The sequence below is a fragment of the Mytilus edulis genome, chromosome 13 (genome assembly GCF_963676685.1).
Source record: "Mytilus edulis chromosome 13, xbMytEdul2.2, whole genome shotgun sequence".
Classification (NCBI taxonomy): domain Eukaryota; kingdom Metazoa; phylum Mollusca; class Bivalvia; order Mytilida; family Mytilidae; genus Mytilus; species Mytilus edulis.
In genome coordinates this window covers 23,099,015-23,122,172 of record NC_092356.1, presented here as the reverse complement: position 1 = coordinate 23,122,172, position 23,158 = coordinate 23,099,015, and the positions used below count along the sequence as shown (strand labels likewise).

At 33.6% G+C, this 23,158-nt stretch overlaps 2 protein-coding genes across 2 annotated transcripts; one reads left to right on the top strand and one right to left on the bottom strand.

Moving 5' to 3' along the window:
• Positions 1–5,762: 5,762 nt before the first annotated feature.
• Positions 5,763–9,931, bottom strand: LOC139501370 (cerebellin-3-like). Its single transcript, XM_071290409.1, has 2 exons — positions 9,680–9,931; positions 5,763–6,341 (listed from the first exon to the last, which is right to left on the bottom strand). The coding sequence occupies exons 1-2, from the start codon at positions 9,792–9,794 to the stop codon at positions 5,902–5,904; spliced, it is 555 nt and encodes a 184-aa protein (XP_071146510.1). The 5' UTR covers positions 9,795–9,931; the 3' UTR covers positions 5,763–5,901.
• A 5,871-nt stretch (positions 9,932–15,802) lies between these two features.
• On the top strand, positions 15,803–17,809 carry LOC139500186 (myosin-11-like). The gene has a single exon (XM_071288924.1). It carries the CDS (start codon positions 15,803–15,805, stop codon positions 17,807–17,809), a length of 2,007 nt encoding a protein of 668 aa, XP_071145025.1.
• Positions 17,810–23,158: the final 5,349 nt, after the last annotated feature.

The window sequence follows — 23,158 nt, the reverse complement described above, 5'->3', positions numbered from 1 at the left end:
ATTTTTGGTAAATTCAATACTGCTAAAGTTTATACTTATACTTGTAGAGTAACTTATTTTCATATTCGATACATTTTTTTAGTCTTTCTTTTAGTATCCTTTTTAACGATGTTAAAAGAGAGGCGAATGATACCAAAAGGACATTCAAGCTCACAATTTGAAAATAAACTGATAAAGCCATGAATCAAAATAAAAAGACAATAAATCAACAGTACACAAAACACAACATTCCTAGGGAGCTACCATTTGATTTTTATCGGGGGGGGATAAACTAATAAAAAAAGGCAGGACCGAATAGAGTGAAAAATAAAAAGGCAGGACAGAGATTACAACTAAAAAAAAATGCAGGACAAAATTTTTCATTCTAGCCCACCCCCCCCCCCCTAAAAATCAAATGGTAGCTCCCTAAAACAATAAATGTTAAACAACCTGGAGTGTATTTCTTGAGTAAAACAAAGATTAAGCAACACTAAAGGTACCAAACGTGGGTGAACTCATGTGATCAGAGAGTGCCAGCAGTATCTGTTCCATCATTAGCGAGGGTCGTTTTATTCCTGTAAAAATATGTTGGTTGGTACACGTCAACTTTGTAAACCCAATAAATTTTCGAATTAATAAGATATCGCGATCGTTCATGTAAATTTTCATAACAAGAATCTCGGCTGGATTTAAATGGGAAAAAAATGACACCAATGCAATTCTGCAAACTAAATAAATAGTATAACTAACAAATCTGGAGGCAACCAAAGATGCTCCGAAAGAGTAAACAAATCCTGCTCCATCAAAGACAACTGCGGTAATTAGTCGCATAGGTTCATTGACACGATATTGTTCAGTAGTTTCCTCTTGAAGCATTAGTTAACACTATATCAAGGAAATCATGATTGACTGATTATTGATTGTTTAAAGTCCAATTTCACGTAGTTTATGCATATTCGGGACAAGACAACAATGTATACAATAGGTAGATTCCTCACGTTTTTTTTCGACCAGACTGAAGGGCGGGAATTTGCTCTGGTGATGGAAAATTTGTTATCATCTCAGAGAGTTGTAATGATCCTTAAACATGCAAAGAGCTTAGCACACATCATACATGCGGCATATCACTCTCATAATACACGAGGCATCTGATTGAACGTCCCCATGCAGACCGTGCGTAACCGCAATTTCATACATCCCGCACACCCGAATGGAAACCCACTTTAGAAATGTTCACTATCGGAACCAGAGAAGTCCATGTTCAACCATATTAATATAACCAAGTTAATCGTTATGACTAAAAGGACATCAAAATACAAACGATGAAACTAGGAGACATATTTTGGTTAATGAAAAGATGAAATTTGATCCTGCTCGACACACTATAAGGCACACGTGCTATGAATTAGAAGCAAATGTTATAAGATGAATTTACATCAAGTTTTATTTTCCATTTTATTATACAACAACTCAAATATTTTACATGTGGTACTAATTTTTTACATGATTTTGTTTTAAAGGTGAACCTAGTCTGGTACCCGTTCGATGTTTAACAAGGTTGACAATATCGCCATGTCTGGGATAATTAAGTTTTGAAATAACCGATATGAAGTATGCGCATTCACTCATGGTCATTTATCTCCGTCTATTTAAAGATGAAAGAGTACTCCTCCACAGGAAGACCTGTACATGTATGCATACTGAAGGCATACTGAATATTTTACAGAAAATACTTCCTTGGTTAAACCGTCTATTTTACATTTCAATTTATTTAAAAGCACACGAAAACACACATTTCCCTAAATCAACGAACAAGTGTGCCTTTGAAAATAGAAGTATTCACAAATGATTGACAGAAGTGGGCGTTTATTATTGGTTTTGTCATGCTGGATAATTTTCAAAGATAAATTCGCCGTTTCCAAAAACAAGCATACCTAGAAGTTGTTATTGGCTAAATACGTCCACAACAATACAAATTCAATACAAGACGTGACGTTATTATCATTTTGAGGTACGAACAATTATATTTCCAATAGCCCTTTAAATTCTAAAACGGCGACCTAAAATTGTCTTATCTGTTTATATACGACCCACTACTGACCTATTCAATTATAACATCAAGAACAAAATGATCTCAAATAGCATTGAGCAGATAAAAAGAAAAACCGAAAGAGAAATGGACATGGTATTTCAGGATGTTCAAGTGTATGCACAGTTTCATGCCATGGGGAAATAAAAGCTTTATTAAAATTTTGAACCGATAGCAACACTACAGGCAAATGACAGATCCTGCTTTGATCACGTGTCGAAGTCAATAAATGGGGAATCTGTTTTAGTGTACATATCGGTAAAAGGACTATCTGTATGTTTTTGATCATTTGTGACACATTAATTTCATACCAATCAACTTGTTTTAAAAAAATGTTTAAAAAATATTTAAACAATTAGAAGTAGTCATTTCATCTTAAAAAATTCAGGGAAAATATTACTGTAAGGATCAAACGTGAAATTAAATTGAAACGAGACACAAACTCAAGAAAAATGTATAAACTTCCATTATCAATTTACAAGGCAATATGTAAAAACATAATCGCGTGCTTGAGTGAAGCCTCCGTACTACAAAAGACGAAGCGACATTAATAGAACTTCAAGGGTCGGGATAAAAGTAAAATAGTACTGTCAACGTATGTTGCACTTCGGTAGTATTAGACAATATTAGAAAAATTGTCTAATTATCTGGTTGTTCGTTTCATTTAGAAATGAAGTGTCCAATGTCTAATTTAAGTTGCAAAATTTTACCTGTTTTAAACCTTCTACTTGTATGCTTTAAAATCTATACTATTAAACGAGAAGACCTCATTTTGTGTGTCGCTTCTCTTCCTTCCACAATAAATTAATCATCATGCCTATTTGTTCTTTAGGTAACATGCATAGTCGCATTTGTCATCCATTCTTTTAATTATTCAGATTGAGTTATTTTGGGAGAAAAATGACTAAATAGGTGTCCGGATATTGTTTCCGTCATCAGACTGACTTTTAGTCATAGATAAGCCTTCCGGTTTTAAACATGCACAAGAACAACCAATCGTATGATAGATTACAAAAAATAAAAATAAATGAGCCAATCAGAGCGTTCTCCATGTCATTGTTTCTAGATCGCAAGAATTACAACTATTATACCTCCTTAGAGACAATTATTTTTCGCGTTTATCCACATGTAAACTACGATTATACTGTTATAATATATAGGTGGCACGGTAGTATTTGCATTCCAGAATTTAGGTTCCTCTTTTGTGTACCCTACTTAGGTAAATGTATCTAAACAGTGTGATTGGACAAAAAATACAGTATCAACTGAACATACTTTCCCAAACTGAGGGATGAATCAGGTGTAGAAAAATATGTAATAATTTTACATACAGATGAAAATGAATTTTTGAGATTTTTTTTTTAATTTTGTATTCACTGCACCATAAAAGACCTAAAAGTACTAGTGGCCTTAGAATTTTGAAAATAGCAAAAAAAGTAAACGGTCATGATACATATTTAAATTCATTTCTGAATAGTAAAATGAAAGTACTTCAGTTAACTGTGAATGTAGAATTTTTTGCAGTGTTAGAAAGGGGAGAAAATTCTAGAAAGGCTATCATTATCTCTTATGGGCCAGGAAATACTACCGTGCCACCTTAAGGGGGATACATATTTTTACCCTTAATCAATAAAGGAATGTTTTTTAACTATGCAATTTGTAAGTTTATAAATAAAAAGTTGAGTAAGGGCAACTATGATAAAAACAAGCCTTAAATTCCACCCCTGGGAGTGAAAATTGCTGATTCAGCAAATTTTGCCTGATCTGTAGATAATAATGTAAAAATTTACCTAGAAAGTAGAACTTCATTATTTTTATGTAACTTGCAATACATTTTTAATTATAAATGCTTGCGTTAACTTTTCGCAGTGTCTGACACATGGGCAACCACTGAAATTTGAGACGCGACATTCTTCGGTTGCATGTACATCCTATTTTTTTCACCGAAATAAATAAATTGCATAATTTCTTATTTTTTTCAACACAAGTACAGCTATAATAGTTTTCTTGAGGTTTAATTTGTAGTTCTGATGTAACATGACACCAGTAGGAGCTTTTGGGGAACCAGTAAGTGGTTCAGTGGTCCTTACGTATTCATTTAGCTGTCGTATTTGTCTAAAATAGAGATAGAAATAGGGGTTTCTATGCATTGACTAGACATTATTTTTGACAAAGAATGTATTTATGATGTTATATCAGCAAGATTAAATGGTTTATTCATTTTCCATGCAAATACCATTAGTTGTTAAGATTTTCTGACAGTGAAAAGCACAATAAAGGCAAATTGATTATGTAAGGGGACATAATTTAACTTAATGCATACATGAGAAATAGACAAACAGTCAACTTAGAGATGTATTCTAGTACATGTATTGTCAAACAGATTTTGGAATAATAGTTAACTGCAATCTAAAGACTCTTGTTGTATTGCCCTCATAATCTGGAAATGTTTAAAGTAATATAAGGCATGCTGTAAAATGTGGAATGGACTTTAATATCAGTTTTCATGATTTGGTGCTTAAATTGTTTCTTTCGGTCAGATTAACCATAAACAGAGTTGGCAATCCAATAATTCCTCCTGAATCACCATGTTTGACTTCTGTGTTGATTTGAAACATCATATATATGGGGTTTGTTCAATCCTTAAGTAAAAATGGTAAGATGAAAAAAAAGTGAAAATCTGCCAGATGGGGTAGGGATGTAATGTTTCATTTTTTTTGGTAAGAAATGAGTGCAGACTAGTATTCTTTATTGTAATATGTTCCAAAGTAAGAAGTCTATGCATCATAGGTGTCATGACTGGTTTCAAGTTTGTTATGTCTTAGTTAAGGTGGCACGGTAGTATTTGCATTCCAGAATTTAGGTTGCTCTTTTGTGTACTCTACTTAGGTAAATGTATCTAAACAGTGTGATTGGACAAAAAATACAGTATCAACTGAACATACTTTCCCAAACTGAGGGATGAATCAGGTGAAGAAAAATATGAAATAATTTAACATACAGATGAAAATGAATTTTTGAGAATTTTTTTTAATTTTGTATTCACTGCACCATAAAAGACCTAAAAGTACTAGTGGCCTTAGGTTTTTGAAAATAGCAAAAAAAGTAAACGGTCATGATACATATTTAAATTCATTTCTGAATAGTTAAATAAAAGTACTTCAGTTAACTGTGAATGTAGAATTTTTTGCAGTGTTACAAAGGGGTGAAAATTCTAGAAAGGCTATCATTATCCCTTATGGGCCAGGAAATACTACCGTGCCACCTATAGAGACTCTCTGTATTCTGTCTACTTTTTCCTGAAATATATTTACTATCTAAGGGGTCATACCAGTTGCATATACATGTATATTGAAATAAGTAAAACATGTGGAAACAAGAATGTGTCCATAGTATACGGATGCCACATCTGCACTGTCATCTAAAAAATGCATTGTAGCAAAGGGGAAGAATAATTGTGGTATAAGGCCAGAAACACGAAAATAATTGAATTTAACAGAAAGGAAACACATAACGGACTTTGGAAAAAATGGAGAGGGCTTTTGATACCTTATATGAAATTCTCCAGTCATAATATCTTTTACAAAAATTCTTCCTACAACAGTTTACAAGCTGCATATGCCCGCGATTTCGCGGGTGTGTTCTAGTAAATATAAAAAACAATAAGTACTTTCGTTAAAATAAAAACACCTAGTTTATCATTATCTTTTTTTATTATTATTATAAGCAATAGTAGTAGTTATTCCAGTAAAAAGTATAAGAAATAGTTGTAATTTATTAGTATTTTGTATTTCCAAGAGTTAATTACATTTCACAGAAAGCGAGTAAAACCGTTAAAACTGATTCAAAAGCACACCAGAAAATGAATTATAAAGAGCATGCGAGTATCCAACTAAAACCTGACGCTCGAATCCTCGAAATGTTCGCATCCACACCTTGTCACCTGTTTGTAACATAACTGTATAACTTCTAGATTGTGAGGAATATTTGTTGACATCCCGAGAATCGCCATACAAAGCATCAAAGTTGATACCATTGCGGACCATTGACAATGCCACGTGCTGTCTTGGTGAGGCCATTATACTAGCTGATAAAAGGTAAAGTCCTCTTACAGGTACAGTAAAATGACCAGTGTGAACATTGTAAGCGTTTCCTTTGTTAAGCAACAGTTTGTTATATACCACAGCATAATTCGTCCCTAGTGTCGTTGTTTTTGACAGCCATGCAGTAAATGCAACTGTTTCAACACTTCTTCTATATCGAAGATTAGAACCTGCAGCAAAAAATAAATATTTAAAATTAATTAAATCTTTCATTGTAAAAGTTCTGTCGTTACTAATAAAAATGCAAATATCTTTAGTCTACACATTTTCCATGGGTAAATTCACTCTTATATTTTTCTGTTTATAATTCGTAAGAAAGATAAATTTCCAATCAATCCAATATTGATTGCTTCGAATTTGCATGCAGATTTCAATTTTCACTACGTGTAGAAGTAATTGTAAATACTAGTAAGATAAGTAATTGTAAATACTAGTAAGATGTTACACAATAATGACAAAAAAAATATACTATGTTCCAGTAAAAGGTATTACGTTTTCGGTCATTGCCCGATGTCGTATGAAATCCCTTAATAAGTGTGCTCATAATTGTGTCCAGGTTCGCCTATTTTTTTTACCACGTTTAACATGTTTAGGGATGTCTTTGTGTATATTTAAAGTGTAGACCTATGGTCAAATATATTCGTTGACATATCGTTAGAATCAAAAGGAGATAACATACTAGAACCCGTGACTGAATTAACGTACCTACATCTTATTTTCAGTCTGGATTTTAGTATTCGTATTGCCATTTAATAAATTCAAACTAATTATGAGGTGCACAGTTTTCTCTGCTTTCAAAATCTTTCTGTTTGAATCCGTCCTGGTTTTTGTCGAGCCTGCAACTTTTGTTGCAGAAAGCTCGACATAGGGATAGTGATCCGGCGGCGGCTACGGCGGCGGCGGCGGTGTTAGCTCACTTCTTAAAAGCTTTATATTTTAGAAGGTGGAAGACCTGGATGCTTCATACTTTGTATATAGATGCTTCATGTTACAAAGTTTCCGTCAGTCACATGTACAATAACCTTGACCTCATTTTCATGGTTCAGTGACTACTTGAAAAAAAAGTTCAAATTTTTTGTAATGTTGAATTCTCTCTTATTATAAGTAATAGGATAACTATATTTGATATGTGCGTATCTTGCAAGGTCCTCATGTCTGTCAGACAGTTTTCACTTGACCTCGACCACATTTCATGGATCAGTGAACAAGGTTAAGTTTTGGTGGTCAAGTCCATATCTCGGATACTATAAGCAATAGGGCTAGCATATTCAGTCTATGGAAGGACTGTAAGGTGTACATGTCCAACTTGCAGGTATCATCTGACCTTGACCTCATTTTCATGGTTCAGTGGTTATAGTTAAATTTTTGTGTTTTGATCTGTTTTTCTCATATTATATGCAATAGGTCTACTATATTTGTTGTATTGAATGATTGTAAGCTATACATGTCTAGCGGGCAGATGTCATGTGACCTTGACCTCATTTTCATGGTTCAGTGGTCAAAGTTCAGTTTTGAGTTTTGGTCTTTTTATCTAATACTATATAGGTCAACTATATTTGGTGTATGGAAATATTTTATGATTTGAAGTCAGTCGCGCAGGTTTTATTTGACCGTGACCTCATTTTCACGGTTCATTGCACAGTGTTAAGTTTTTGTGTTTTGGTCTATTTTTCTTAAACTATCAGTAATGGGTCAACTATATATGTTGTATAGAAGCATTGTTAGCTGTACTTGTCTGCCTTGTATGGTTCATCTGACCTTGACCTCATTTTCATGATTTATTGGTCTTTGTTTAGTTATCTTGGTTAATGTTAAGTTTATGTGACAGTTGTAACAAAGCTTAGCTTTATACTTAGGTCTATCAACATAATATCAATGATTAATATAGAAGGCGAGACATTTCAGCGTGTGCACTCTTGTCTTACTATAACCGGAAACTAATTGAATATATATATTTTTGTCAATTACTGAATTCGATAGTGTTCATCCCTGTATAATTACGAAGTTCACTTGTGATTATGACTCGTGTATATACCAAAACCCAAATACACCGTTAAGAGGTGCGCCTGACAGAGGTGGAACATACAGATTAGGTAACATGTTACAAAAACTAAAGTATCGAGAGAGTAGTAGAGTCACCCGAGGATTGCCGATTGATGTATCGGTATCGGATTCGACCTGGAACTTGTTAATTATTTGTAATATTTAAGGGGCACTAGCTGTCAAATTCATGTTCACCAATTTTAATCAAATTCTCATATTTTATTTTTAACAACATAAAACATTTATTTAAACTATTAGAAGTCTAAAATAAACAATAAACAGGGTACGAGCATAAAAATACATAGCTTCGTTTCGTGTGTATTTTAGTCCAGACGCCATCTAATTAATTATTGAGTTGACCTCTAAAGTCATGCGATGACCATATATATATAAGCGATGTAAACATAAATATAGATATAAATAGATTAAGCACACTCGTGTTTTTTTTATGATTCTAGGTCTATTAAATTTCATATTAAAGATGAAAATAGATGTTAATCATCGTTTTTTAGTTGTATAAGAATAAATTTGTGTGGATCGAATCAGTCAATCAAATGATTTATCTTTATTTCACTTTCAATGTTGATATTCTTTTCCTTAAAATATCTTTACACATACAATTCACGTGTTATCCATCTGAAGCTAAGGGGTTAAAATTGAAGTTCACATGAATACGAACTCAATGAGGTCGAATTATTCACTTGCAAGTGAATAATTCATAATCACTGGGGTTTTTTTTATAGCTTATTTTGATAAATTTGAACAATACTGGCTGCCAAAAGCTAATTATTCTTTCACTTTTTGCATTTCATTATTGATAGAGCAATAAATAAAGATATTAGATTTTTTATACAGCTCGAAGCTAGTGCCCCTTTAATTATGTGGAAAACAAAAGGGAAAAGAAATGATGTAGTTTATTATTCATCATTTGATTCCTCGTTTTTACGCCATACCACTTATGTACAGGGTTGAGTTCAATATCGTAGCAGCTAGTCTATAGCTACACGTTCAATAGTCAAATCTACGTAGAACTACGTAACAGCTACGATATTGAACTCAACCCAGGGTTGTGTTCAATATCGTAGCAGTTACATATTGCTAAGAAGATTTTTAACTATTGAACGTGTAGCTAGCCTAATATATCTTTATAGTTGCTAGGCTAGCTACACGTTTGCTAGTCAAAAGTCTACGTACCCTATATAGCTGCTACTATATTGAACGCTACCCTAGTAAGATATTAGGGGTGTTAATCATTGTCTGCTACCGACATTTTATTCAATAATTCAAAAATATTTTCACAAGATGTAGGGTATCTGTGTGCATTCCTGTTTGTATGCTAAATGCCCGCCTGTGGCCCTAATTTGGTGAATAAAAATATTCTATTCTATTCTATTCTATTTCAACATATCTTCATTGACATATCTTTTTTGAAAAAATACAAATCTGTAATAAATAGTCAACATACCAACTTGGCTAAAGATAAGATGTTCGTTCCTGCCTTTGATAATGTCTCTACCAAAACAGGGACTATTGCAACAGATAACTGCTACTAAAACGGCAAGCACTGTAAACAGGTTCATGCTTTGACCTCTAAAATGTACTGGTGACAATTTAAAATCTAAAACCCGAAGATGAACAAAAGCCAAGATGTGCGTTATTATATAGCACCACTATGCAGAAGGATATCCGAAAGTTAATACCTATCATCATCCTCTTTATTTTATAACACATGGGGAAAGCAGGAAAACTTCAACGTCCTTCCGACATTTGTTTTTTCCGACAAGTTTGGCAGAATACAACACATTTTTCTGCGTGTTTATTTAATTACGGTGACCGTTTAAATAACATTTATAAGGTTAATTTCTTAACAAAAAAAAAATGATATCAAACTTGATTAATATCAAAAGAAAACTTTTCATAAATGATTTGGTCTATTGAATTGGTGATTGCTTAATGTCCAGTGGCAAATATCTCATACATATATAGGACAACAACGATACTAAAATTGTTGATAATGACGATAATAATTACTCTAAAGACAAAAAACATTATATTTGGACGAGCGAAATTGTTGGCTAAAACTCGGTCAAGTTGTGATTTTCCGATCAGTAACTGCGAGGGTATTTTACGAGCAGACACAGTTTCAACCACTTCCTTGTAGGAAAAAAGAGATATTAATGTATGCTTCATGGCTATAATAACATCATTTGTATAGGTCACAATTGATTCAAATAAAAATACTAAGAGGAGAATTAAAAAATCAAACGTTTGCAAAAACAAATTAATAAACGACATAACCAAACCTGATAAAAAAAGAACAAACATCATGAATTAATTGGAAAATCTCCAAACGATACAAAATCCAAAACACAAATTTTGAAAATTAAAAAAAAATAATAGAATTTTGAAAATTAAAAAAAAAAAAAAACTAACTAAACATTGAAAACTTTTTATAAAACTTTGAATTGATAAGTGTAACATGGACAAAGAAGCCTTAGTTTCGGCTTCATATATTGGCCACTCTTTTGATACTCGTGAAGACCTCCTTTTGTGTGTCGCTTCTCTTCCTTCCACAATAAATTAATCATTATGTCCCTGTGTCCTATAGGTACCATGCATAATCGCATTTGTATTCCATTATTATGATTATTCAGTTTGGATTATTTTGAGAGAAAAACGGGAAAAAGGTGTCATACCACCAATTAAAAGTCCCTATCTGTTCAACTAAATTTTCACAGCTTTCTAAATATTTTACCTTAAGTTTAACTTCATAGAAACTAGGTATATCCTGAATTATACAGGTGTCACCTTTCTGCATGCAAGTTTTCAACATACATTCAAAATTATATAAGAAAGAAGAGAGCTCCCGAAAGGAGGTACCACTAAAAATAACCCCTGGTTTTCTGGAAATCTTAAATTAGTATACCATGGAGCGCATTAATCCTCAATTTTAAATGCAAACTCCTAGACAGGTAAAATTTGGCTCAAAATGGTCTTAATATATTTTTCTTTCAACAAAAGTTTCATTTCTGCAAATTTGTTGGTTAGTTTAGGTGAACAATGACATCAAATACACTATTTTTTGTCCAAGTAGGCCTACTTTCACATACGTTCTAAATTTGAGGGAGTAATTGGTGGTATGACACCAAAAGGCGTCCGGATATTGTGTCCGTCATAAACAAGACTTCCGTTTGCAGCTTAAAACTGTTTTAAAATTTCACATAATTTTCAGAAGTACTTGGGACAGGATATTTATTTTCACGGTTTTCTGTATACTATATTCATACATATAAATACTTTTAATAAAATGTGTTTGCTATTTACTATCAGTTCTACGTTTACTATCCATTGTACACGTGGTCGCTGACGTGCTAGCTGATATATATGACATATACATGTAGTATATAAAGAGTCTCTATATGTATGATATATCATTGACTGCCTTGTATAGTAGACAAGGAATGATAGTAAATAGTAAATACCCTATATTTTTTGTATATATGTTTGTTCATAGTATACAGCACACCAGAAAACAAACAATAACGGACCATGGAAAAAGGGGGAGGGCTAAAACAAAGGAGTAGGTCCAGTAAAAGCCCTTTTTGGCCCCAAAATATAGCAGTCAGTTTACAAAATCGTTAAAATGTCAACTTTCAGTTATTAATTGGAAATAAGAATGCTTCTGCTACATAAACATGGACTGTTTTTGACAATACAATGCACATATATTGAGTACTAGCATCATTTAGTCATGCTAAATTACCAATCATGAAATCTTGTCAATTTTAGCATTTTACTTAAATTTTTGACGGTTTCCGTCTTAAATGAAAGTGGCAGCATTTGTGTTCATTCTTAATATTGAAATGTAAGTTGTATTTGATGATAATCATATATAAAGGTTGAGGATGAACACGGATGCGGCCACTTTCATTTTGGACAAAAACCATCTGAAAAGTTACATTTTTTGGCATATTTGATAGATTTTTCATATTTAAGCTTGAATCGGACCATTTTTAATGACTAAATCAGTTAAAATCTTTTACATAAACGAATTGAATCAATTGAAATAGACACTTGAGTGTCCAAAATCTTTCCTCAGATGAACCTGAAATTTGACGCCAAAATCGGCCCTTACCGGACCTACTCCTTTGTCCTGTCAACATCGCACCCGCAGGCTAAGAATTTTGATACCTTTCCTGAAATTAGCCAGTCATAAAATATTTTACAAAAATTCATCCTACAACAGTTTACATAGTTACTTTCAACTACGCACTAAAAGCCCGCGATTTCAAGGGTGTGTTCTAGTAAAGTCTAAATTTTCAACCTCAGCGTCGAGAATATACCTTTTCGTAACATGTCTGAAACTTGAAAATAATTGCTTATAACTGTATGTATGTACGTAGATCCGCCCGTTTACGGAGCACCACTCGAGAGCTGCGAGGGTACAGTGGAATCCCCTTAACTATTAATATCTTATTTCATTTTTTATTTTATATCCACATTGTGAAGGCATCGACCATTCATTTCTTGTGGTGATAGCCGGGCACGGATTTTTTCGACTTTAAGCAAAACAAAAATCAGACATACTGTTAATTTCAGAGAGTATCATGACATGGTGTTTAACAAAATGTTCTTAAATTTTCCATTGACAAATCAGAAAATTCTTAGGAAACTAAGATTCCAACTCCCTCACACCTTTGGTGAATTTGGCCAATACTTATTCCCTTTAGGCCATGTAGCTCTTCGTGTGTTCAGGTATTATACATTCTTTGCTTGCAAACGTTTGGGTTGAGCGTTCATAATGAGGTAAAAAATTAAAAAAAAGCTCTACAGGCGCCCGAAATTAATAAAGTAACCAATATTTCTATTTATACAGGAAAAAGAAAAAAAAAGATAAAACACCATGGTAAATTTTATTTTTATCATAAACAATGTTTGTTGAAGAAGATACAAAAGAAAATCCACAATAAAATGTAAAATGTACACTACCAAGAATTTACTTACACTTTTTAATATACGATTCAATCCTCTTGGAGTCAGTACTAAAGGGCAACATGATACAATTGTTATGTTGTACTTTTGGTAAATTCAATACTGCTAAAGTTAATACTTATACTTGTAGAGTAACTTATTTTCATATTCAATACGGTTTTTTCAACTCTTTTTCAGTACTGAATTTTTAGTCTTTCTTTTAGTATCTTTTTTAATGATGTTAAAAGAGAGGCGAATGATACCAAAAGGACATTCAAGCTCACAATTCGAAAATAAACTGATAAAGCCATGAATCAAAATAAAAAGACAATAAATCAACAGTATACAAAACACAACATTCTGAAATGAATTAACAGCACATAAATATACATTTTACTTGGCCTTCTCTTGTTGGAAGGTGTTAAACATGGTTGTTATATCAACAATGAAAAAATTATGACGTTGGTGTCTTAATACACTCAATTGATAACCAACACTGATTGAAACACTGGGTCTTGAACAACCTTATCGCCTTTTTCACATTCATGCAATGGTAAATTTCTGTCGAAAAACTGCTACCCTTCACGACCAAAATATATATCCTAGTTTATTCGTTTGTATTAATTCTGATGTCCTTTTAATCTTAAAGATTAACTATTTTGGTCGTAAATGGTAGCAGTCGTGTTGTTACTAAAATATGTCAATACTTATTTTAGTTTCAATCGATGTTCCAATGAACAATGAATGTAGAGAGCAATTTGTAATTGACGAATAAATCATCGTCTTTGTTATCTATGAACAAACAGACAAACAACTGTTACAGCCCCAAAACACTACATAGACTGTTGAAGATTGTATCGCAAGGCGATGTGGTGCCGTTGGATGATTGATACACCGCTTTAGCGGTTCTCCCATATAGGAGAAATATGATCTCTGAAACCGGGAACCAGACTAGCTTACCCTCGCTCTCTATCTGATGGGAAACGGAAATAAAGAACCAGACAGGAACCATGCTGAGCCTCACTTCTATTCCAAGCTTCAACGAGTAAACATCGCATCCTAAAAGACTGCAACGTTGTACTTAGTGCTTAAAGAAGACCCTTAGTAATTCAGGTAACAATTGCATTACACGCCCCAAACACAATCGCTTCATTGGTGTCAGATGTAAAAACATCTGAAACCGCAAAAAATACCTGAAATTGTCATTTGAATTTCGTGCGAGTTCTCGCGGGGAAATTGTCAAATTTATCGGATTTGAATTTTGAGTTTCTCGCGATTTATAATTCGTATGCAATACATATTTATGTCCCAATACACATAAAACTATTATTGTTTTGCATCACTGTAGTTATATAAACAGTGAAGTGAAATTTGTTGCACTTTTTCAATATTTGAAACAGTGAAGGGAGACAACTGTGTTGTTTACAAATTGCACAGTATATATAAATCAAATATTGTGTTTCTTAAGAGTTAGAATATTAACTTTGAGAAGTTTTGTTGTTGAAATAAAAACATTTTAACAGTATTTGTGTGATAGTAAACATAAATTCACATAAAATAAATAAGATTAAACCGCACACAAGCTTGAACTGTTACATGTATGAAAATTCTTTCATTTTTGAATATAGGTCAATAAACCGGACAACTGGTATTGACTTTTCAATAATTCATACATGAAAATATTTCAAATTACTGAAATTTGGTACGGTTCGAGTCAATAAACCGGACAACTGGTATTGACTTTTCAATAATTCATACATGAAAATATTTCAAATTACTGAAATTTGGTACGGTTCGAGTCAATAAACCGGACAACTGGTATTGACTATTTAACAATTTAATAAAGAATAATAAAAAAAAAAACAACACAACAAAGCAAACAAAACACACACAAACCATCATTTTCATTTGTTATACATACTCCGGATAAACTGGATAAATGTATTGATACAATAAAATTTATGATTGGCAAATTATTACGACAAGCTTTGTTCTTTTGAATATTTCGTAATTCTACCACCATAGTCATTGATAGTTTGTGATTTTGCTATATTTACATTTTTACATATTGACTTTTCTACATATATATTTCAATAAAGAATTTTCATATACAAATTGCATATTGTTGTACGTGTACTGTTATTACATTTAAAGTTGTTACTTTTGATAAAATAATTATTCATATACATTCATATTTATTTTTTGTATGTGTGAATACCGGATTAACTGGTTTTGACACGATTAATCTCGAATTGTCTGTTTAGTTCTTAAATATTATTACCATTATTTTTTGTATTTTGTTTTCTGAGTGTGTATTATTCCGGATTAACTGGTTTTGATACATTCATTTGAAAAATTGTAAATTAATTTCAATTTTAAGGAGAAATTAGAAAACAAAGATAATTTAACTAAATTCAAGGAAATTTGAGCAATTTTAATTGGTAATATTAAATAACTTTTATCAGATTTTTGAAATTTGGCTATTTTTTCTTTTGCATATTTATTTTTCAAAAAGGTAAATTATAATTTTTGATACACGGGTTTATTTGTACCATTTATTGTACACTGGTAAATTTATTTTATTTATTGTGGTACTATTATTTGTTAATATCTCAATATGGCGGCGAAACAAACAGTGAATATTAATACAGCCAGTATTGAGGAATTGATGACTTTAAAAGATATTGGACAAAAGAGAGCGCAATTAATTGTAGCCGAAAGGTCTAAATTAGGAACCTTAACAGCAGAGACACTTAAAGCCATAGAGGGAATACCAAGTAATATCTGGGATCCATTTATTTTTATGGGAAAGGTCGTATTCGAAGAACAACTGGATACTAAAGAAACTGAAATAGGAAAAAGTGTCCAACAAGATAATCAACAGGTGACTACAGAGAACAAAGAAATAGTTACAAAACAACAAGATCAACTTCAGCAACAACGAGATCAACTTCAGCAACAGCAAGATCAACTTCAACAACAAGAAAAAGTTATTGAAGATTATAAGACCAAGTTAATGATTGCTGATCAAGATAAGAAATCAATGCAGCAAGATGTGAAAAAACAGTTATCGGATGTAAAGAGCCAATGCACTGCACAGCTTACAGCCAAGGCTGAAGAATTAGAAGAAGTGTTGGACTCCATGCAGAAATATAAAAACAAATTTGAACAAGAGCTACATTATGTTAAAATAGAAGAACGTCAGCGATGTGAGGAACTTGAATCAACACTGGAGAGTGAAAGAAAAGAATTTGAACAGCATTTACTAGACATGCAACATAAAATGAAAATGGAAGCGGTCCAAAAAAGTCAAGAACTTGAAGAGTCATTTTATCAGTTGAAGACGGAGAGGGAAATGCTGATGAATAAAGTTGAGGAACAAGCTAGACTTATTGATAACGACAGAGAAAAAATCAAAAGTCAACAGAAGGAGCTGGAAGTGAAAGATCAACAACATGCCACCAGGGTTCAGAAGTTAGAAGAGGACTATAAGACAAAAACATTTTCAAAGTTGGTGGAAACGACGGGAAATCTTGCACCAGATAACGTCTATAAATCCAAAATCATACCAAAGGTTGATGCAGATAAAACAGCGGTCAAGATAGCAGAAAATAAATCAAGCGTGTCAACAGTTAAAAGTACACCTAAAACTACACTGGATGAACGTCCTATTTCCAGACACAGAAATGAAGGTCCGATAGCACCAAAACTTGCAACATTTGATGGTAAGAGCGAGTGGAAACTTTATTATTTACAGTTCATACACATTGCCAACAAGTACAACTGGGATACACAGCAAAAGTTGGATAAACTTATTGAGTGTTTAAGAGAGAAAGCTCTGAAATTTTTTAGTACCAGACCACTATCAATACAAACTGATTTCAAATTACTGGCAGATAAACTTAACCAGAGGTTTGGTAACAAGGATCTTCCATACACAATACGCCGACAGTTACAAGATGTTAGACAGAATGGTGATGAAATGATTGAAGAATTTGCCGAACGAATACAAGAGATGGCAACAGATGGCTATATAGACACCCCTGAACATGTGGTTGAAACAATTTCTGTTGATGCATTCTTGAAAGGTTGTACGGATAAAAAAGCAGCATTACTGGCCATGGAGAAAAGTCCTACCAGGATGGATCAGGCTCTTCAATTCGTTAAGAGTTCTATACATAATCAGAGAGTCCTACTTGGTTACAAGAAGAGTGATGTAAGGAGAGTACAGTTCGAAAAGTATGACCAGGATGACTCAGATGACGATTCAGAGATTGCAGTAAGAGTTGTAAATAAGAAACCAAACTATGTACCTTGGCAGGAAACTATTGAAAAGCGTGTCATAAAGACTGAGCAGGATATAACGGGTATTAACAACAATGTAGGAAAAATACTGAAAATACTGGAAACAAGAGGCAATGATAATAGGAGACCTAGATCACCATCTCCAAGTAGAAGTCCAGCGCGTACAGTCACTTGCTACACTTGTAACCAGGAGGGACACTACAGTAATCAGTGTGAAAATAAGAATAACAACTCATCTCCAATGAGAAGGAATAGGTCACCATCACCTGTTAATTCCAGACCAAAGGTTCATTTAAACGAACAAGGATCGAAGAAGTAGACCATTCTTCGATCCATCCAGATAACACAGGTCAACCACCTCCTTTACATGGAAATTCTGTAAATTATGCCGGATTAACTGGCACTTACAAAAATAGAAGTTTTAACGAAAATAAAGGGTCAATTATTGCCAAGTTGGTGGAAAACAAACACTTTAGGAATACTTAGTCAGGAAAAATCTTCAATGTTAACGAGTCAACATGAAAAATCTAATGCATGCAAAGCCGGATTAACTGGCGCATACAAACAAAACTCTGAAGGTTTGAAAATTTCTGAAGTTTCAGTCAACGACCCCTATGGGCCAACAGTAGCAGCAAGCTTAATATTGAAAGTGAAAATAAATGGTGTTGATGTAGATGCTGTGGTGGATACAGCTGCACAGGTCACAATTATCAGTGAGAAATTTATGAAGAAATTACAGCCGCCATTAGAACTTAAGTCATCTGTTACATTGAAAGGAGCTGGAGCTGAGAATAAAATAAAGGCAAGATATGCTAATAGAGTGTCTATCAGGACTGGTAAAACTGAAACAAAATGGCAAATTATAGTGGCCGATATTACAGATCCTGTATTATTAGGTTTAGATTTTTTACAACATCTACAAGCTGTGATAGATTTGGCAAATTACACAGTGAAAATTAACAATCAGACCTTACAGGCTTCAGCAGTGAAGTCCAACAACAAAGAAATGAAAGTTTGCAGAGTTACTTTAAATCAAAATGTGGTTATTCCATCTATGACTGTTATTGAATTTTCTGCAATGTTTTCAACAACTCCAGGATTTAGAGTCTTTCCTCAATATTACGGAAAAAAATCAAGAAATTGGTGTAGAGCAGCATAGTACAGGGTTAGAAACAAGATACTCATCTGATGTTGACTTAGGTGATAGACATATTGTAACTAATCTAGATGGTATAAATGTATTTTTAAATAATGATAGTGCTGATAATTTAGATGATACATTTTTTTACGCAATTGACAACTATGGTGGTAGAATCAGAAATCGTCCAAAATACCTGGACGACTATGATTTGTCTGATGAGTTTTAATTTTTGCCAGATTGACTGGTTTTTAAACAAATAATAATGAAAAAAAAAAAAAAAAAAAACCTAACTAAACATTGTAAAATATTGTATATAGAAGTTTTAAAAGAAAAAAAATAGCATGAGGATAATTGTGTACTTCCAGCATGGCAAAAAGTTGGAATGATGGAAAAGAGATGGAAGAGGTATATAGACGGCATTATGAAGACCTGGACTATGATGAGGATACTCAACAGGAGGAAGATAATCATCAAGAGACAGAGCAGGAGGAGTTAGGTATAGAGGGAGATGTATGGATAGAGGAAGATGTTTGGATAGAAGAGGAGGAAGATACCAAGCAGGAGGAAGAACAGCAAGATAAGGAAGATACCCAGCAGGAGGAAGAACAACAAGATGAGGAAGATACCCAGCAGGAGGAAGAACAGCAAGATCTGAGAATAGTAATTAGAGAGAAAGAAAGAAGGAGGCAGGAGAAAGAGGATGAAAGATACCATCAAGTGATGAGAGAGGCTGACGAGGACCACTGCGTTCCTATGGTCATCACCAGGAAGCAAGAGTTGGAGAATGATCAGAAAAAGTACCAGGAGGTACTGCAGGCAGCAGATGAGGATATGGGGATACCCATCGTGGTAAGATCTAATCCAACAGAGGAAGAGCAATGTCACCAGTTAGTGAGGGAGGCTGATGAGGATCCCTGTATACCTCCCACAGCACCTGAGGTACTGGTACCCTGTCCTCCTAGGTGTAAACTTTGCTTTATCTGTCAGCTTCCCATGAGGCATCCATTTAGGCATACAGCAAAACTCCATCTGCCATGGTATGTAGCTGCCGAATCAGCTTGTTTCCATTGTAAGCAACAATTTGCCCAGGTTACAATGCTGAAACACCACATAAGTGACACACATCCAGAAGTTGACAGTGAAGCAAAGTTTGGCCCAGATAAATATCAGATGTGGGTGCAGTTAGTCAATGGTCTGCTAAGGGAATTAGCCAGGATGTTGGAAGTGTCCTATCCAGATGGACTAGTAAATTTTATTAATTGTTTAAATATTGCTGGTAATGTATCGTATGGAGCATCCCAAGAATTAACATTTAGAACAGAGGAAGTTTTTCTGGCAGATATTTTCTGTCAGATCAACAATTTACCAAAATTCAGCTTTAACATCTTCAACAACTTTGGCCAAACATTCATTAACTCTCTACTTCATTGGAAAATCTTGAAAATAGTAATCAGCAAATTAACTCCGGAACAACAAAACTTTCTACAAAATTTCGAAGAACAAAAAGACCGCTTTGGATTACCTATTGGATGCCTATCAGTGAAACCAACTGGACCATTGATGGCTATCGATGCTCATTTTCATCTCGACCAACTCATGGTAAAAACCGGATTAACTGGTATCCATGAGTTGGATGATATGGGTACAGCTGATCTCTACAAGACCAAGTTGTCGTTCTTGGTTGCTAATTACTGTAATCCTGCCAAATTCCCATCATCAACAGAAAGGTCAGAAATTAGAAAAGACCACAGAATTCGACTCTCATTCGGAATACACCCTCGAATTGTAAACTCAAATTCAACATCAACTTTGGACCGGTTTTTCAAAAATTTAATTTCAATTTTGGACTCTTCAAAAACTGTATCAGTAGGGGAATGTGGATTAGACACTACAGACAGACCAAATTATCCAAATTTCCAGAAACAAGTAACATACTTTGAGAAGCAACTTAATTTGGCCGTACAGAAAAATCTGTCAGTTGTCATCCACAGCAGAGGAGACAGAAACCTCAATCTTGCAACTCTAACCTCCATGGTTAATACTTTACCCCAGAATCACAAAATTCACTGGCATTGCTTCACACGGACAGAAGAAATTTTTGAATCTGCTTCATTACATTTTTCGGACATTGTATTTGGCGTTACACCTTTCATATTTACCAACAAATATCCAACCATCAAACAATTCATTTGCAATAAAGGAATCGACAGAATAGTTTTGGAATCTGATGCACCATATATCCGCTATCAAGAAGAAATTGCTAATCCATATACAGTCATCTTTGTAGCTCATGAAATTGCAAAATTACTACTGATACCTGTTGAAGAAGTTTTGGCCACCACTACAAAAAATTCTCAAATGATTTATGGTTGTTAAGGGGGAGGGGTTGGAAGTAAAGTTTGGCAGCAATTTTAAAATTTCATCTTCATAAATTCATAGTGATTGGCAGTTTTTAAACACAATTTGTAAGATTTGTAAATAATATATAAATAGTGTCCCATTGATGTACACTTTTGGTCTTCAGCCTTTTACATCTCACCGGATTAACTGGTTTGTAATTGGTTTAAGATATTTTGTAAATAATATATATTTGATTAAATAAGTGTCCCATTGACGTACACTTTTGGTCTTCAGCCTTTTACATCGCACCGGATTAACTGGTTTGTAATTGGTTTAAGATATTTGTATAAATGTTACTACTTTTAATTGTCAACAAATTTGCTAATAGCGAACAAACCAAGATCATTTGAGTTTTCCTCTAGAAAACGGGGAGGAGTGTGGTGCCGTTGGATGATTGATACACCGCTTTAGCGGTTCTCCCATATAGGAGAAATATGATCTCTGAAACCGGGAACCAGACTAGCTTACCCTCGCTCTCTATCTGATGGGAAACGGAAATAAAGAACCAGACAGGAACCATGCTGAGCCTCACTTCTATTCCAAGCTTCAACGAGTAAACATCGCATCCTAAAAGACTGCAACGTTGTACTTAGTGCTTAAAGAAGACCCTTAGTAATTCAGGTAACAATTGCATTACACGCCCCAAACACAATCGCTACATTGGTGTCAGATGTAAAAACATCTGAAACCGCAAAAAATACCTGAAATTGTCATTTGAATTTCGTGCGAGTTCTCGCGGGGAAATTGTCAAATTTATCGGATTTGAATTTTGAGTTTCTCGCGATTTATAATTCGTATGCAATACATATTTATGTCCCAATACACATAAAACTATTATTGTTTTGCCTCACTGTAGTTATATAAACAGTGAAGTGAAATTTGTTGCACTTTTTCAATATTTGAAACAGTGAAGGGAGACAACTGTGTTGTTTACAAATTGCACAGTATATATAAATCAAATATTGTGTTTCTTAAGAGTTAGAATATTAACTTTGAGAAGTTTTGTTGTTGAAATAAAAACATTTTAACAGTATTTGTGTGATAGTAAACATAAATTCACATAAAATAAATAAGATTAAACCGCACACAAGCTTGAACTGTTACATGTATGAAAATTCTTTCATTTTTGAATATAGGTCAATAAACCGGACAACTGGTATTGACTTTTCAATAATTCATACATGAAAATATTTCAAATTACTGAAATTTGGTACGGTTCGAGTCAATAAACCGGACAACTGGTATTGACTATTTAACAATTTAATAAAGAATAATAAAAAAAAAAAAAACAACACAACAAAGCAAACAAAACACACACAAACCATTTAGTAATTTACGTTCCTTTCCCCGATACTAAATTTCCCCTGGAACAGAGAAATGTTGACATTAATTTGCTCAAGCTATTTACATATTGGAGCTCGTCAATGCGTAAGTTTGTTTGAACAAAAATGACAATATACATCGAACAATACATGGCATACTATAGACTTATCGTTCTGTTATGTTTATATCTTACAATGTAGTAAATGTGGTTTGTTCTTTATTTCAGGTTGAAACGTACATCATAATAAAACAATAAATGTTAAACAACCTGGCGTGTATTTCTTGAGTAAAACAAAGATTAAGCAACACTAAAGGTACCAAAACGTGGGTGAACTCATATGATCAGAGATTGTCAGCAGTATCTGTTCCATCACTAGCGAGGGTCGTTTTATTCCTGTAAAAATATGTTGGTACGTACACGTCAATTTTGTAACCCCAATAAATCTTCGAATTAAAAAGATATCGTTCATATAAATTTTCATAACAAGAATCTCGGCTGGATTTAAATGGAGAAAAATGACACCAATGAAATTCTGCAATCTAAATTAATAGTATAACTAACAAATCTGGAGGCGACCACAGATGCTCCGAAAGAGTAAACAAATCCTGCTCCATCAAAGACAACTGCGGTAATTAGTCACATCGGTTCATTGACACGATATTGTTCAGTAGTGTCCTCTTGAAGCATTAGTTAACACATATCAATGAAATCATGATTGACTGATTATTGATTGTTTAAAGTCCAATTTCAACTAGTTTATGCATATTCGGGACGAGTCAACAATATATACAATAGGTAGATTC

What these genes read in the sequence shown, in the direction of transcription:
- LOC139501370 (XM_071290409.1), bottom strand. Translation starts at nt 9,794, where the DNA reads ATGAACCTGTTTACAGTGCTTGCCGTTTTAGTAGCAGTTATCTGTTGC. An exon ending in TCTTATCTTTAGCCAAGTTG is followed by an intron (nt 6,342 to 9,679) that starts GTATGTTGACTA and finishes TTTTTGCTGCAG; the next exon opens with GTTCTAATCTTCGATATAGA.
- LOC139500186 (XM_071288924.1), top strand. Translation starts at nt 15,803, where the DNA reads ATGGCGGCGAAACAAACAGTGAATATTAATACAGCCAGTATTGAGGAA.